A 14138-nucleotide genomic window follows, 5' to 3' on the forward strand; every position below is an offset into this window, starting at 1 on the left:
TCTTATATAGACAACAAACACGCGCCAACCAAACAAAGTACGAATTACGACCATTGGATTTATTCTCGCACTACGTGCAAAGTCCAAAAATTTCGGCAAGCGCCAGAACAGCTCAATTCACCGATTCTGGGGCTTTATGTAGTACACAAAGTGATTTGCGTATATAGTTATACATATTGGGCAGCGATTTGACCCTAATGGCGCCATGAGATGGCGCTGTTCGCGCTTCGCGCGGATCCGGGCTGCAGTTTGTCTAGTATATCCTGCATGTAAACTTCTAAAACAATTAAGCTACATAACACTGTGCTACTGCAAACACATTGAATTCAAATCTTGCAGCATAAGATATTTAACAGGTCTTATATACTATGTGCCACGTGTTACTACTCGAAGCTGCCAGCTAAGTCACGATAAATGCTTTTCATTTATTCAGATCCAGGATATTTATTTAATATACCAATATTCCGTGTTACTACAGACTATTCAATACAGCAAGATCAACCGAACAGTAGCAGCTTAGTGGTTAGCATTGCTGATAGGGTCTATGTCACCCAGGGTACTGCCGGAACGTACCCTGGTACTAGATACTACTATCTAATATGCCGGACCGTACCTCGCCTACTCCACTAACGAGTCTAGTGAGTCGCCTACGCTTACTCCCTAACCCTAACCATATCAGCTAGATAGTTACCAGGGTACGTTCCGGCAGTACCCTGGGGGACATAGACCCTATGAGCGTTAGTATTAGTGTTAAAGCTATTTGCACTATAGTTTTATGTTTTTAATATTTGTTTAGCCACCTTGGTAATAGAATGAAGAAGACCAGTATTCGGTAGCACTTACTTAATTGACCAAAGGCTTTTTGAGATTTCACGAAATAAAATATTGAGAAATATATGATTTTGATCATATATTATTTGTTAGCTACGTGGTTGTTGGTAGATCATTTCAATTGCACCGTATCACATGATTTGCACAGCTTGTTGCATTTGTCTCCCTGTGGCGTTTTTAAAAGATAAATTTTGTTTGCACTGCCAATAACAGTGATGAAAATTAACACTCGCCCAGTCGCCCGAGGCGAGTAGAAATAATGTTGGGCCCCAAAATTTTGTCAAAAAGTCGCCCGAAACGCGAGGGTTTCTTTTTATAGTTAAACATACAATAATCAGTGGAATCACTATCAGTGCTATGATTACGCCATTACAATTCGCTCACCATTTCCTACAATTTTGATACATTTTTTGACCACTAGAATGAAAACCAATTCAATCTATGCTGCTAGGACTAGAAGGAACACGTTGATGCACGTTCATGGGGGCAGGCATTTTACATGTTGATTCCCTGGTGAAACGTAAACCGGGCTCTCATTGGTTCAGGGCTGGGAACTCAGCCAGTGAGAGCATGTGTTGTACATGGTGTTCTATCTGACATTGCCGCGGATCATTGGGAATGAATGTGGGTTGTAATTACTAATTAGTTAACTAGTTAGTGTAATAGAGATCAGTGGTTGTAACATGGTTGTAATACAATCCAATGCAATCTAATAAAAATTGTGATCAATACTAAATAAAATATATTTAAAAAAATAATTAAATTTTGAATAAAATGCCATAAAAATGCTGTCCCTGCCAATCACGGAATTTGATCCATTGCAAGTAATAAATTTATGGAACGAGCAGGGTGTCAGGTCAAGAAGGCCGACTTTTAAAAATACAGATAAAATGCTGGAAAAAGCATTGGAAATTGTTGAGAATAATGGAGCTGATGACAGAACAGGGGATCAAACGGACACGATAATGACGGCTGATGATGATGAAACAGGAAATGACAATGGGGACTGGATGGACTCTGACAATGACATGGAAACTGTTTTAAAAAATGATTGAGTAACTACTCTAATTAATGGCGTAATAAAAACAAATGTAGAAATTGTTGAAGTACTTCTTTTTTACTTCTTGTCACTAAGGTATAGTACGGAGTCCCCTAAATAAATATTTGTATTTGCCACTCGTCGTGCACGTTTCATCGGACACCACCTGACTCTGTCGTCCTATTGAAGTGACATCATGTATTTTCATAGACTTTGTACCGTTTGCAAAAAAAGACTTGCAGTTCTTTTCTCAAAAGATTTGCTCTAAATCGTCATGCCCGGTATGCATAATAGAGCAATATCCAAGACGAATCCCGAACTTCTGCGCTTCGCGCCATAAGCTGGGCCCCTAAAATTTGAGCTGGGCCCCTAATATTTTTACTTTAGGGGCCCAGCTAGCTACTAGTACTACAAGTTTTTATCACTGCCAATAATATGATGAAACTACTAACTAATATGCAGATAATTTACATTGATTTAGACTAATAAATTTAAAATCAGCATGGTCGAGTATAAACATACAGAACAGGTATTTAGGATTGTACTGGCGGATATGTTCGCCTGAATAATAAAATATGACAATCTAAAGAAAAACATATCCTATCTTTTGTCCTGTGTGGATTTTACTATACTTAATTTGTAATAGGCACTGTGGCTAATCTGAGTAAACAGATTATTGCCCCACACACATATGTCGCTACTACAAACTTTGAAGTCAGCCTATATCATATCATATGACATATGTTGCTAACAGTACCACCATGCCAAACTACTAACTATAGCCATCATTTGAAATACAGAGGACGAAAATTGCAATTTTAACCAATAAATTAGTAAATGGCTCATTGCAATCAGCTGCGTCGTGCACCAATGAATGAAATATGACAAACGATCAACCAAGACTGACTGACAGAGTGTGTCAGTCATCTTCGTTACCAAACAAAACTGGCCATAAACACACCTCATCCAGCCATATGCCTTCTCCTTCACGCGCCATCCTGGTTTATACTGCTTATCTTTACTGGTAACTGGTAACATGGTTATTTTACGAGTTAAAATACACTAAATATGTTAAAGTTGACGATATGCTGTCAAGTTGGCAAGGCGGAAGCGGATATTAGTAGACGTGCTGTTTGAAACATTATTCGTTGCACAATATATTTTTAAATCTATTTAACTATTTATGATGATATAAAATATTTATGCTACGATTTCATGTCAAAATTTCAGTTTACACAATTTTTGTGTAGGTTTATAAATATTAAAATTTATCAATTTCAAAGAGTTGTCTTTTGATCTGAACAATCACCTATTTTTATCACACCAAGAAACATGGCAGCTCCCATGGTCTAACTTATTTTAGTAAAGTCAATTATATAGTGTGTGTATGTAGCAAAGGCAGCCGAAATGAGTGAGAATCTTCATCGAATTTTATCAAAACGCTTTTTTGGTCTACAAACTAATTCAAAAATGCTACAACTCTTGTGTTTACGTGCTGCTTTTAAGCAAGCGGGGGCCTCTGCCCAATGTGAATGTTTTTCAACTTCAGTTAACGAACTAAACAGTCGTATACCTAAAATAAGCGAAACAGTCCAAGCCAGTGGAGGTTTTCGGCCGTCAAAGGCACTAGTATTAACAAAATTGACTCGCTACGAGTTCGAGAAACGACGGCACTCTGCATACAGTGAACCTCAGCTGATACGAAACGTAATTATCCAAACCGTTGACGCTCTCAATGTCGTCTTCAACTCTGGCAACGATCGCTCTACTACTCTACTACTACTCTACTACTAGTACTACTCTTCACCCCATCGCAGATAGAGTTACATGCCAAGCAAGGCCTGTACTGGTATAATGAACACATATAACTAGTAGTGGTACTAGTAGTACTAGTACCACTACTAGTTATGTGTGTTCATTATACCAGTACAGGCCTTGCGTGGCATGTAACTCTATCTGCGATGGGGTGAAGAGATATATAGGTAGTGCTAGAGTAACTTTAATGGTGGGCGATGAGTATAACCAGTATTTATGATGAGTAACCCCCAACAACGTTAGGACCCCTGTTTCACTATTATCATCATCATTATCATCACCACCAAACCTTTTCACCATAACCCTGAGCCAACTCTAATATTAAGCGTGGGGGTCCAAAAATAAGATTGAATCTGTCGTTTATAGTTATGTATGACAGGTTACAGCAACTGTTTGGTAGTATTTCATTTATTTGTTACACACATTAACATTGCATTTTATATAGAGTTAACATGGTGTCTTATTTTTAAATCTATACTATATGCTATCGTTGCTGTGAGGGAGATCTTGCAATTGCTTTTACCTTTTGTTAGAAATTTAAATATGTGGAGGCAAAACCCTTTTATTCATAGGTTTAATATGCAGTTAGTGACTTTACGAAGATATACAGTAAATTACATGCAGACTACACTGTCTCTGAGCTAATTAAAAACATCAACCATGTGTGTATGCTGTGTTGACGCCATCGGCAGATGATGGTGGAAATAAATAGCCAAAACTTGTAAAAACTACGCGTTACATCAAACACGTCCTATACCACCAGCAGGGAGCGGTCGAGAACATTTTATTATTCAACAAGATAGGAGTCGCCACAATACCACGGTACAAGTACAAATGAAAAGATAGGTGTCACCACCTTACAAGCCTTAGTTTATCTCAACACCCTAGGGGTGTAACGATATACCGGTATATCGGTATATTGCAATATATTTTGAAAACTCGATATATCGCGATACAACTTCCGGATATCGATATTTTACGATACGGTGGTATAACAAGAAATAAATTACTTGACACTTGCCTTTATGTCTATATTGTTAATGGGCTCGAAAATTATGCACTGGCGGTGTATATATTACGAAAGCACAATGCCTGCACGACGCATACAGTATTACTGGTAAGCGACCACTGCATGGAGCACTGCGCGGTACTACTGCGCGGGCAGAGTAGGGCAGACGTGTGCGCGAGGCAGAGAGCACGGCAACTAGGGAGTCTATATATATAGCCTATGCTCGCCTGAGTGCCCGCGCGCGCGCGATACAAGCTGAAGCGACCCACCACTGTTTCAGTTACAGTTTCACTATCCAGTATTAGCCAATTATGCAGCAGGGGTATTGTGTATTCCAGCTACGTCAGTGCCTTCCGAGAGGGTATTCAGTACAGCGGGTGACATTGTTACGGCACAGAGGGCTGCACTGTCAGCGGAAAACATTGCCGTGCTTCTGTTTCTCAAGAAAAACATGAGAAATTAAATCATGTCATATAATACAATATATATGATGATATTAAAACCATCAAATTGTTACTATATCATGCATGGTATACACTTCCCAATACGTATTGGAAAATATTGCAATACGGTTTTGTCGTATTGCAATATATTGCAATACGGTTTTTGGTCGCAATACTCACCCCTACAACACCCCCACTTAAACTAAGGATAAACACTCTTTTAAATAAAATAAAATATTGTTGAATATTGCGTATACACAATGTAGTGTACACTTACTGTACAGGTTTCCCCATAAGGTTGTTCCTGAATTTGTTCAATTTAATCTTAGAAGCTGGCTTTGTAAGCACATCTCATCTGCAACATTATTTTCAGAAGAAATGTGAAATAGATTGATCACCTTGTTGCGAACTTCATCTCTGACAAAATGATATTTAATGTCTATATGCTTTGACCTTTGGTGGTGCACTGGAATATTCGCAAGTTTTATTATCATCGCCCAGGTTTTTACAGAGTATCTATAGGTATAATGAATAGTGTGTTGTTTGTTTACAGCTAGAATCCAAGGGATCTGATTACAAGAGTTTACTTCAGATACACAATAACCACCAGAGGGCAAAGGACATTGTCGTTGCCTGCTTACAGTAAGCCAGCAATTTTGCGTAATCATCAACAAGGAAACATTAATCTAATATCTAACATGTACATAAGGCCACAATTAAAAAAATATTTGTTTGCCCTCACCCGACTCAGGCTGAAAAGTTTGGATAGGTAGGTAGGCTTTTTTTAATGGGTGTTTTTACAAATTCAGCATGGTGTCTACATGCTCGGGTGTGCTTGTGTGGAGATACCTTTATGTTGAATGATTGTTTTGCTTGGTACATATAATGTATTGCCTACAGATGTATATAAATTATAATGCACAGTGATACAATTTGTATTAAAAAAAGATATCAATAAAATTGTTTGAGTCGGGTGAGGGCAAACAAACAATATTTTTATTATGGCCTAAGGTATTGATGTGTGTAACTGAAGCTAACTAAAGAGGGAAGGTAGCATACCGAGATGGTTATCATGTCAAACTGTTAGAGAAAATAGTTATAAGATATGTACACATTTGAAAACCACTGAATGTCATGACTAGTTCTAAGACATATATTTGATGGTAATCAATACCCTGTACCTACTGATGGATATTCTCCCGTGTTTTATAGGAAGGAAGGTATTGAAACCAGGGTTGTGTCTAGATTTGGATACGTTCAGGAGGCCATTGACTGGGCAGATGTGGTATTTACATCAGGCGGAGATGGAACTTTTCTTCTGGGTGCTAGTAAAATTCTCAGTCGAGACAAGCCTATTATAGGTGTCACATCTGATACGAAAAGGTACCATTTAACATTAGTTAAAAGTAGTTTTTTTATACCTGAATCAATTGTGTGGTTTTAACAACACTGAGCATTTTCCTATTCTACTTCTGAAAAAAGAACTGTTTTCTTCATTTCGAAAGTTTCGACAGCTCTCTGTGATATTTGCATAACAGCATATTTGCATTAACCATGATTTCACATTTAGATATTTATCAATTAGACAATTTAGCTGATAAGCTGTGACTTTTCCTTCTCATTCCAGGTCTGAAGGAAGGCTATGTCTCCCCAAGGCGTTGTCTGAAAATTTTTCAGAAGCCCTTGCAAGACTCCTGAGAGGTGATTTCAAGTAAGTGAGAATATACCAACCTGAGGCATATATAAGGTAGTATATATCTTTGAGTGATCTCGAGCTAATCTTTGACCTATTTACAGCTGGTATTCTCCCCACCACAATCAGCAGCAGCTATGGAGTCGATTTGCTGCCAACAGAATGGAGAATCGTGTCGTACGTTTTAGTCTGTATCTCCGGATTGTGGGTGTATACGAGGAAACAATTTTGCACGATGCTAGGCGAATGTACTGTGTACGCTTTCAACTCAAGTTGGTTGCGTTACGCGTAGTAGATCATAGGTATTCTAAGGCTAGTAAATGACGAATTTCCCTTGTCTATTAAAGTCACACTCCTTCCCTATTATCTACTTCTGATATATATATATAATGGTTCATTAGATTCAATGGCGCAATAAATAATCTGCTATGTTGTCTTTCTTCGCTGACAGATGGCAGTGGCGTCAGCGCATCCGTCTGACGATGACTGGCCGTGGCGTGAACATCGTGCCGATAGAGTTCCACAACCATCAGCTGAACATCCCCGAGCTACGATACTTCGAGCACATGCGCGAACACCTGCAGTCACTGCAGGAGCAGGAGGAACACGAGGGCGCACCAGTACCATCGACGAGCGTCGTGCTTCCTGTTCGCGTGCTCAACGAGGTCTTCCTAGGAGAGTCGCTCTCCTCGCGGTGCGTCCGCCATCTTAACCCCACGCCGCGCATCGAGTTTTATTATTTTAGGTCGCGGAGAGCGTTTGACTGAAAAAAGTCATTGGAAATTTTGGTCTGATCATAGATTCGTGATGACAATGAGTTGAAATGATGAAATTAAATTTACACTAGTAATGTAATTTGTTTGGATGTTTAGTAAGCTGCTGGAATATTTAAAGTGAAGTCGCATATTTGAACATCAGTGGTAAATGTGTGTTGTGTAAATCATTTTATTTCAACCTTCAAATGAACGCACGCTCAATATTTTATAAGTCACTCTAATCATTCAAGATACTTCACTTTGCTAGACAGCACTAACAGTTTATAAATTGGGTGCGTCCGTGTGTAAATGAAGCCTGATTTATTGATTGATTGCTTTATTGACTGATTATCGGTTGATTTATTGATTGATTGCTTTATTGACTGATTATCGGTTGATTTATTGATTGATTGCTTTATTGACTGATTATCGGTTGATTTATTGATTGATTGCTTTATTGACTGATTATCGGTTGATTTATTGATTGATTGCTTTATTGACTGATTATCGGTTGATTTATTGGACTCATTTTCCCGAGTATTTAGTCGTTCCTTGCTGTTGCCATGCAGGGTGTCGTATTATGAGGTGAGTGTTGATAACTGGCCAAGTATCAAACAGAAGAGCTCGGGGCTCACGGTTTCCACGGGAACGGGCTCATCGTCATGGCATTTCAACATCAACAGACTCACCGCACAGAGTGCTGAGCAAATACTGAGGATCGGTAAGCAACCCGGCAACGATCGATAGAAACGTACAAACGTACATTGAATGTGGTTTGTAATTTTTTATCTAAAAGGAATTTATGATTTTTTTAGTAGCTTAATAACGTGGTTCAGGTTTACTGATGTGAATATACCCTCTGATTCGAGGTAACATGCGTCTGTGTTTACTGAAGCTGCTGTAGATATCGACGTTTGTTGCCTCCACGAAATGCAATTAATTGTCATGTTTCCTGTGAATTCACTCTCTAATTATATATATCTTCATCTTCTCTATCCATTGAGTGCAATAGAGTTAGGAAAGATGCGTAATGCCGAAAATGTGATTATTTTATTATATAAGTTAGTAAATGACAAGACAGTCAGAAATGGCATGAAATTTTACTTCATTATCGAAGAGAAGTTTGTTTTAATTGAGCGCGTTATTGTTTTCTGTAGCGTGCAAGGAAACGGGATGCGACATTGATTTTAGCAACATAGCGTTGGTGCAGGGCATCTGCCAGAAGTTTAATGACGACTTGAATTTCGATGCTGCCGAGCCAAGGATGGCCTACACAGTCAGAGATCCCATTATAAACTGTAAGTCTGTGTAGAAATAATCCTATTACCACATCAGAAGTACAAAATAGATATATTTATGTATATTATTTACCTCTGATTGCATGTGTGTGTTATGTCTACTGTTGATATTTTTACATACACCAATCCCTTGTTTAACAGGAATTTATTATAATGAAAAACTTGAAATTAGAAAACTAAAAAGATTCCCATCCGTGATTCGTGATTTTTCAAACACAAAGAAAACTTATAAAACATAACTATACTCTTTATAGAATTTAAGTATACTGTCGTATGCAAGTGGTGCCCTGCAGTGGCAGGAATGTAAGATGCCACTCGTGGTTTTCTGTAAAATATGAGTGAGGTGGAAATCTCCAGTACTGTGCTGTGACGAATTTTCTGTGAAGGATTTACAAACATGTATACTGCTTACCCATGTTAGGAAACCAGAGCAATGTAGTTGGAGAGGCCATATGTTCCTCAAATGGAGCCGAAAAGAAAAATATATATATTACACCACTGTGGCTTTTGTTTCTATACTTACACTTTCTATGCAAAAATGCAAAAAAAATTACTTAATCCCAGGCAATTATCTTTTGAGCATCGCAGCCAGGGTGGGCAAGACAAGAACATTCATTACTCAGAAAGACTTTTGAAATGTGTTACAAATTAATACCAAGAAAAAACTCATAATCTTCAACTTATGTCAAAACCATACTGCTGCATGGTTTGGAGATGAGAACAATTGGCAAAAATCCTGAACAGAAATCCAGATCTTCTTAACAGCTGCTTAAAAGGAATCTCATGTAACAGTTGGCCTGGTAAAACCACCAACGATGGCATGAGCTATAGGGCGAGAACACAGGATGAGAACAGATAAACACGTTAACCTTAAGGAGAAATTGATGGTTAGGCTACGTCTGCGAAAGTCAATAACAAACTTCGTGAGGAATACCTTGACATAGAATCCTTGGGGAAAGAGAAGCAGAGAACGTCCCAAGGACACCTTAGAGACGAGACAATGAAGCAGAGCAAAAATCAATCAGCCTATCCTAACTGAGTCACGACAGGCGTGAGATTGTAAATGCCGCGTGCACAAAGGCGGGTGTGCTGAGGGACTTACGTGGAGTGATAGCCTCAACTGAACCGAATAGAAAACTGCCTCGGCATGGCAGCTTCGTGATGAAAATTTTTGAAAGAATGCTCCTTAAGTGGCTGGGGGTAATATAAATAGCATCGTTGCATGTTCCTTTTATGAAATCCGGTAGTGAAAAGTAACGAGCGAGAGAGCTCTAAATCCGAAAAGTTCGTTGCAAGTAAAGATTAGCTGGATGAATGACAGAGACGACACGACATACACAAGATGCAACTGAAAGATGAGGTAGCCAAGAAAGCTGCATATCCTGATCATGAATCTAACATGATTGCGAGAGCTTAAACACCACAATAAGTGCATTAAAGCATACTCGTTTCACGACAATATAAACAACCTATAGTACAATATATATATATATATAATAATATTATGATATTTCATTAAGAAATAGTCATATATAATCAAACCAACCATCCATTTTCCCGTTGCACCGCCCACCACACTCCCCACCAGCCACCCAGCCTTTCATCTTCCCATTCTCATCCATCATCTCCTCCCCATCATCCATTCCATGCTCTTCTCCCATACTGTTGTGGCCGTCCTTTCATGGACTGGATTAGATGCCTTGATGGTTCTGTTTGAATGAGACATGAATTCATGATGCGTATCACTGTGATTACTTATATGGAAGTTGGATGGCAATCGCATGGACTCCCCATGACACATGGCACCAGGCATGGATGGATTCTGGATGGATGGAATGGATATACTGGGACGGTATGGACTTAACCTTTATGTGTGTGGAGGTGTCCCCATGCGGCCATGTATCCCATCCCCTCCCCCATCATATCCGTTTGGTTGCCCTATCCATCCACATCCTCACTCCCATTGTCCAACTTCCATCACTTCCAATGCGCTTCCAAAAATGTCCCTGCGCTATGCGACGTGTAGATGCGCATCTTTGAATGCCAGGGCCACAGATCCCAGAGTGAGGGAATTGGGTATTGCCCACCCATCCACCCATGGGCAATCTCCATCCACGATAGTGTGAACAGGCTGCCGTCGACTCCGCCATAGGTCCAGTCCATCTCCTCATCCGATCCACTCGATCGTTGCATCCATCCACCCTCTCTCTCTCCGCCTCTCTCATCTCTCTCTTCTCATCTCTCTCATTCGTCGATCCTCTTCTTTTCGATTGTTTCTCGTCCTTGCGGGGCCAATGCTTGTTGCTCTCTCTACTCTTTCGTCTCTCTCTCCTCTCTCTCTCATCGCTCTCTCTCTCCTTTTTTCTCTCGTCTCGCTCTTATATCTCTCTCTTCTTTCTCTCCTCTCTCGTCTCTCTCTCTCATACTTGGCGTCTCTTTCGTCTCTACTCTCTGCCGGCTTCCCCCATCATGCTCTCTCTTTATTCTGCTTATCTCTAGCTCTTCTGTTGATGACAGGGGATATCACTCCTTTCGAGTTATTTCTGGCCTGGTGTACCCTCTCTCGTCTAAGTGTGCTCTTCTTTCTTTCTCTCTTTCTCTCTCTCTAGCGGTGCGTATGAACTGTATCACACTGTCATTGTCGTTGGAGGCTTCATTTCTGGCCTATGTCCCTTCTCTACTATTTGCCTTACTTATTGTGGCGTGGTATCTCTTGCTTATAGCGTACTGTCTATTGAGCGCCCTGCAGTGCATGGCATGGATGAAATCGGGATAATGGCATCGATTTTAAAGATTCATATCGTAATCTCGACCCCCTTCGTGTTTATGCCTATGCAGCAATTGGAATCATGTATTTGAGTCGTATTAGCATATCTAATGAGACAAAAGTGCAGTGTGTGAAAAAGCCACAGACAGTGATATGGGGATTGATCAATATGTGAACCGGAGTGAGATGCGATATAATGACATTGAATCTGCTATGAATGAGTTTAGTTAGAGATGATTTAACTAGATACGAGATACCACTAGAAGAAATAGGCATAAAAGTTATATGTAGTTATGTAAATGAAGTGTATGAATCAATTATATGTGTAAGCAGTATGTATAGATAACACACATAGAATATATGGAACAAAAATTAGTGTGTGGTCGCATATTACATAAGATAGTAGATCTTCACGATAAAATAGATAGATAGATAGATAGATAGACTAGATGATTAGCATAGATAGATAGGAAAGTAGATAGATTATATAGTATTAGGATAGAGAATAGTAATTTAAAAGCACTATTTCACTGAGATCCGATGGCATTATAGTAGACATATGGAATTTTAAGGTTTTCGTGGCTTTCTGAAGAGAATATTGGACCAAAATAAATTACCATGGTATTTGGGAGTGGTGTGCAATAAACTGTTCTTGGGAGGATTGTTAGACATAACACAAATCGACATATCAATTCATTTTTTTCGCGAAAAAAAGGATGGATGGGTGTATCGTTTCTCGCTATGTCAACTAAGGGATTGTGGTCGTTAGGGTTAGATATATCTGGTTTGTTATCTCTATGTGCCGATCATTTTGATACAGCTCATTTGTATTTGTAGATTTGCTCACACGATAAAGGAAATAACAGGATTGTGTTAAATATGAGTTGTTTCGTGGATTAAGATTTCACATGGATTAGTGGGCGGCCATATGCTTATATGGAGACTTATCTATTGAATCATGGAAGATGTTAATGGCATGCGATGGCGTCCCAACTTACGACTGAATATGGGTTAACATTATATATATGTGTAAGTATGGCAGGCGCTACGTCAGATGGATGGAATGGATACATTGACATGGGAGATAGGCTATATGGGCAGCAAAAATAATTATTGCGTGGTGTGTCTTCACGGGGATTTTGGTTATGGTGTGGGGGGGCGGTATCGAGACGTGGACCCTTCTAGCATAGAACCCCTGAGACATCAACGCACTCCATACTATGCTCATCTGTGTACTATGTGCTCTAGACGCGTATAGACTAATCCAATACATGACTATACAGGACAGGCTAGTAACTGATACATAAATAGTAATCAGCTCACGTGTTAGCATGAGCAAACTGACACGTTTACAACACTTATATCCGCATACGTAACGCACAGCAAGCTAGGCTGAGTGGCATTCACGCGACCAACAGCCATTCCACTATCAAACACCCACACATGATCCTGCGCACTGACGCCCACACACGCCGAACCGACACCACTACAATCTGTCTCTTAATTTACGGCTCAAATTGCCGCGCGCATACGAAACTTTCATTTTCTTGCAACTAAGAACTCTCCGTTTACTGCACTGATCTAGACTGTGCATCTGTATCAGCATGGCGACGAGGACACGACACCCCCCCCCCCCCACACCACACCACACACACTGGTGCGTTTGTATCGTATATTGCGGCTGCCATATCGTATACTACGCACGCATACTGTTCGTTATAGATAGCACGCAGCGCATCGGCAAAAAATACAGCAGATTCTATGACTCTTTTACGCACGGGCAAAGTCCGCACCGCACGCACGCACACACACACATACTAGTATCATCAGGGAGTAGGATAATAGTTATGGCGGCCATTGCGTGTTGATGATAAGAGTCATACACCGGAAGTTATAGGGGTGCACCATAGTACGCGAGGATTCTAGTTGATAACTAATTTTTTTCTCACTTAGTCTGACTTCAGTGAGCGTCAATGAGGCTTTTCTCAGAAAAATATAATGGATATTATCACTCGGAAATATAGAGATTATGTGAATGCAAAGTAGGGGGTGTATGATCTTACTCTTCCGCGAGGTATATTCTAAGACTCACCGGAACGTACCGTTTATTTTGCTTGTGTTGTCGGTGGGTTGCGTGGTGTGTGTGGTCGTGCGCAGTGTGTGTGTGGTGTTGTGTTTGCTGTGTTGTCGAAGTAGGGTGTTCGTGTTGGGTGTTTGCGTGCTCATCATGGTGAGCTACAGGGACTCGTCCCTCACGTATGCATGTAGTGTTGGGCGTCGACAATTTATCTTTTCACGCTTCAATTTCCCTCTATACGCCTACTGGAACATGAGCAACTGAAATAGCACTGCCTGTCACTCTGTGTCCGTGTGGTGTGTCGTGCGTCGTGCGTCGCGTAGCGGTTGCGTGTGGTGTGTATGTGTGAGTGTTTTGTGACTGTGTGCTGTATAACTATAAAATTTATATATTAAAATTATAGTAATATAG

At 40.0% G+C, this 14138-nt stretch overlaps 2 protein-coding genes across 2 annotated transcripts in view; one reads left to right on the forward strand and one right to left on the reverse strand.

Moving 5' to 3' along the window:
• Positions 1-2970, reverse strand: part of LOC106805089 (zinc transporter 7-like) — a 16444-nt gene extending 13474 nt beyond the window's left edge. Inside the window, exon 1 of the mRNA XM_014806568.1 lies at positions 2832-2970. Coding sequence (XP_014662054.1) covers positions 2832-2908 — 77 coding nt within the window. The 5' untranslated portion in view covers positions 2909-2970. The remainder of the gene's footprint in view (positions 1-2831) is intronic.
• A 240-nt stretch (positions 2971-3210) lies between these two features.
• The window catches only part of LOC106805088 (NAD kinase 2, mitochondrial-like), a 16904-nt gene continuing 5976 nt past the window's right edge, over positions 3211-14138 (forward strand). The window contains exons 1-7 of the mRNA XM_014806567.1: positions 3211-3577; positions 5691-5779; positions 6350-6520; positions 6765-6848; positions 7282-7524; positions 8155-8306; positions 8743-8883. Of these exons, the coding sequence (XP_014662053.1) occupies positions 3278-3577; positions 5691-5779; positions 6350-6520; positions 6765-6848; positions 7282-7524; positions 8155-8306; positions 8743-8883 (1180 nt within the window). The 5' untranslated portion in view covers positions 3211-3277. The remainder of the gene's footprint in view (positions 3578-5690; positions 5780-6349; positions 6521-6764; positions 6849-7281; positions 7525-8154; positions 8307-8742; positions 8884-14138) is intronic.

Source organism: Priapulus caudatus, unplaced genomic scaffold, assembly GCF_000485595.1.
Source record: "Priapulus caudatus unplaced genomic scaffold, Priapulus_caudatus-5.0.1 Scaffold99, whole genome shotgun sequence".
NCBI classification, from domain to species: domain Eukaryota; kingdom Metazoa; phylum Priapulida; class Priapulimorpha; order Priapulimorphida; family Priapulidae; genus Priapulus; species Priapulus caudatus.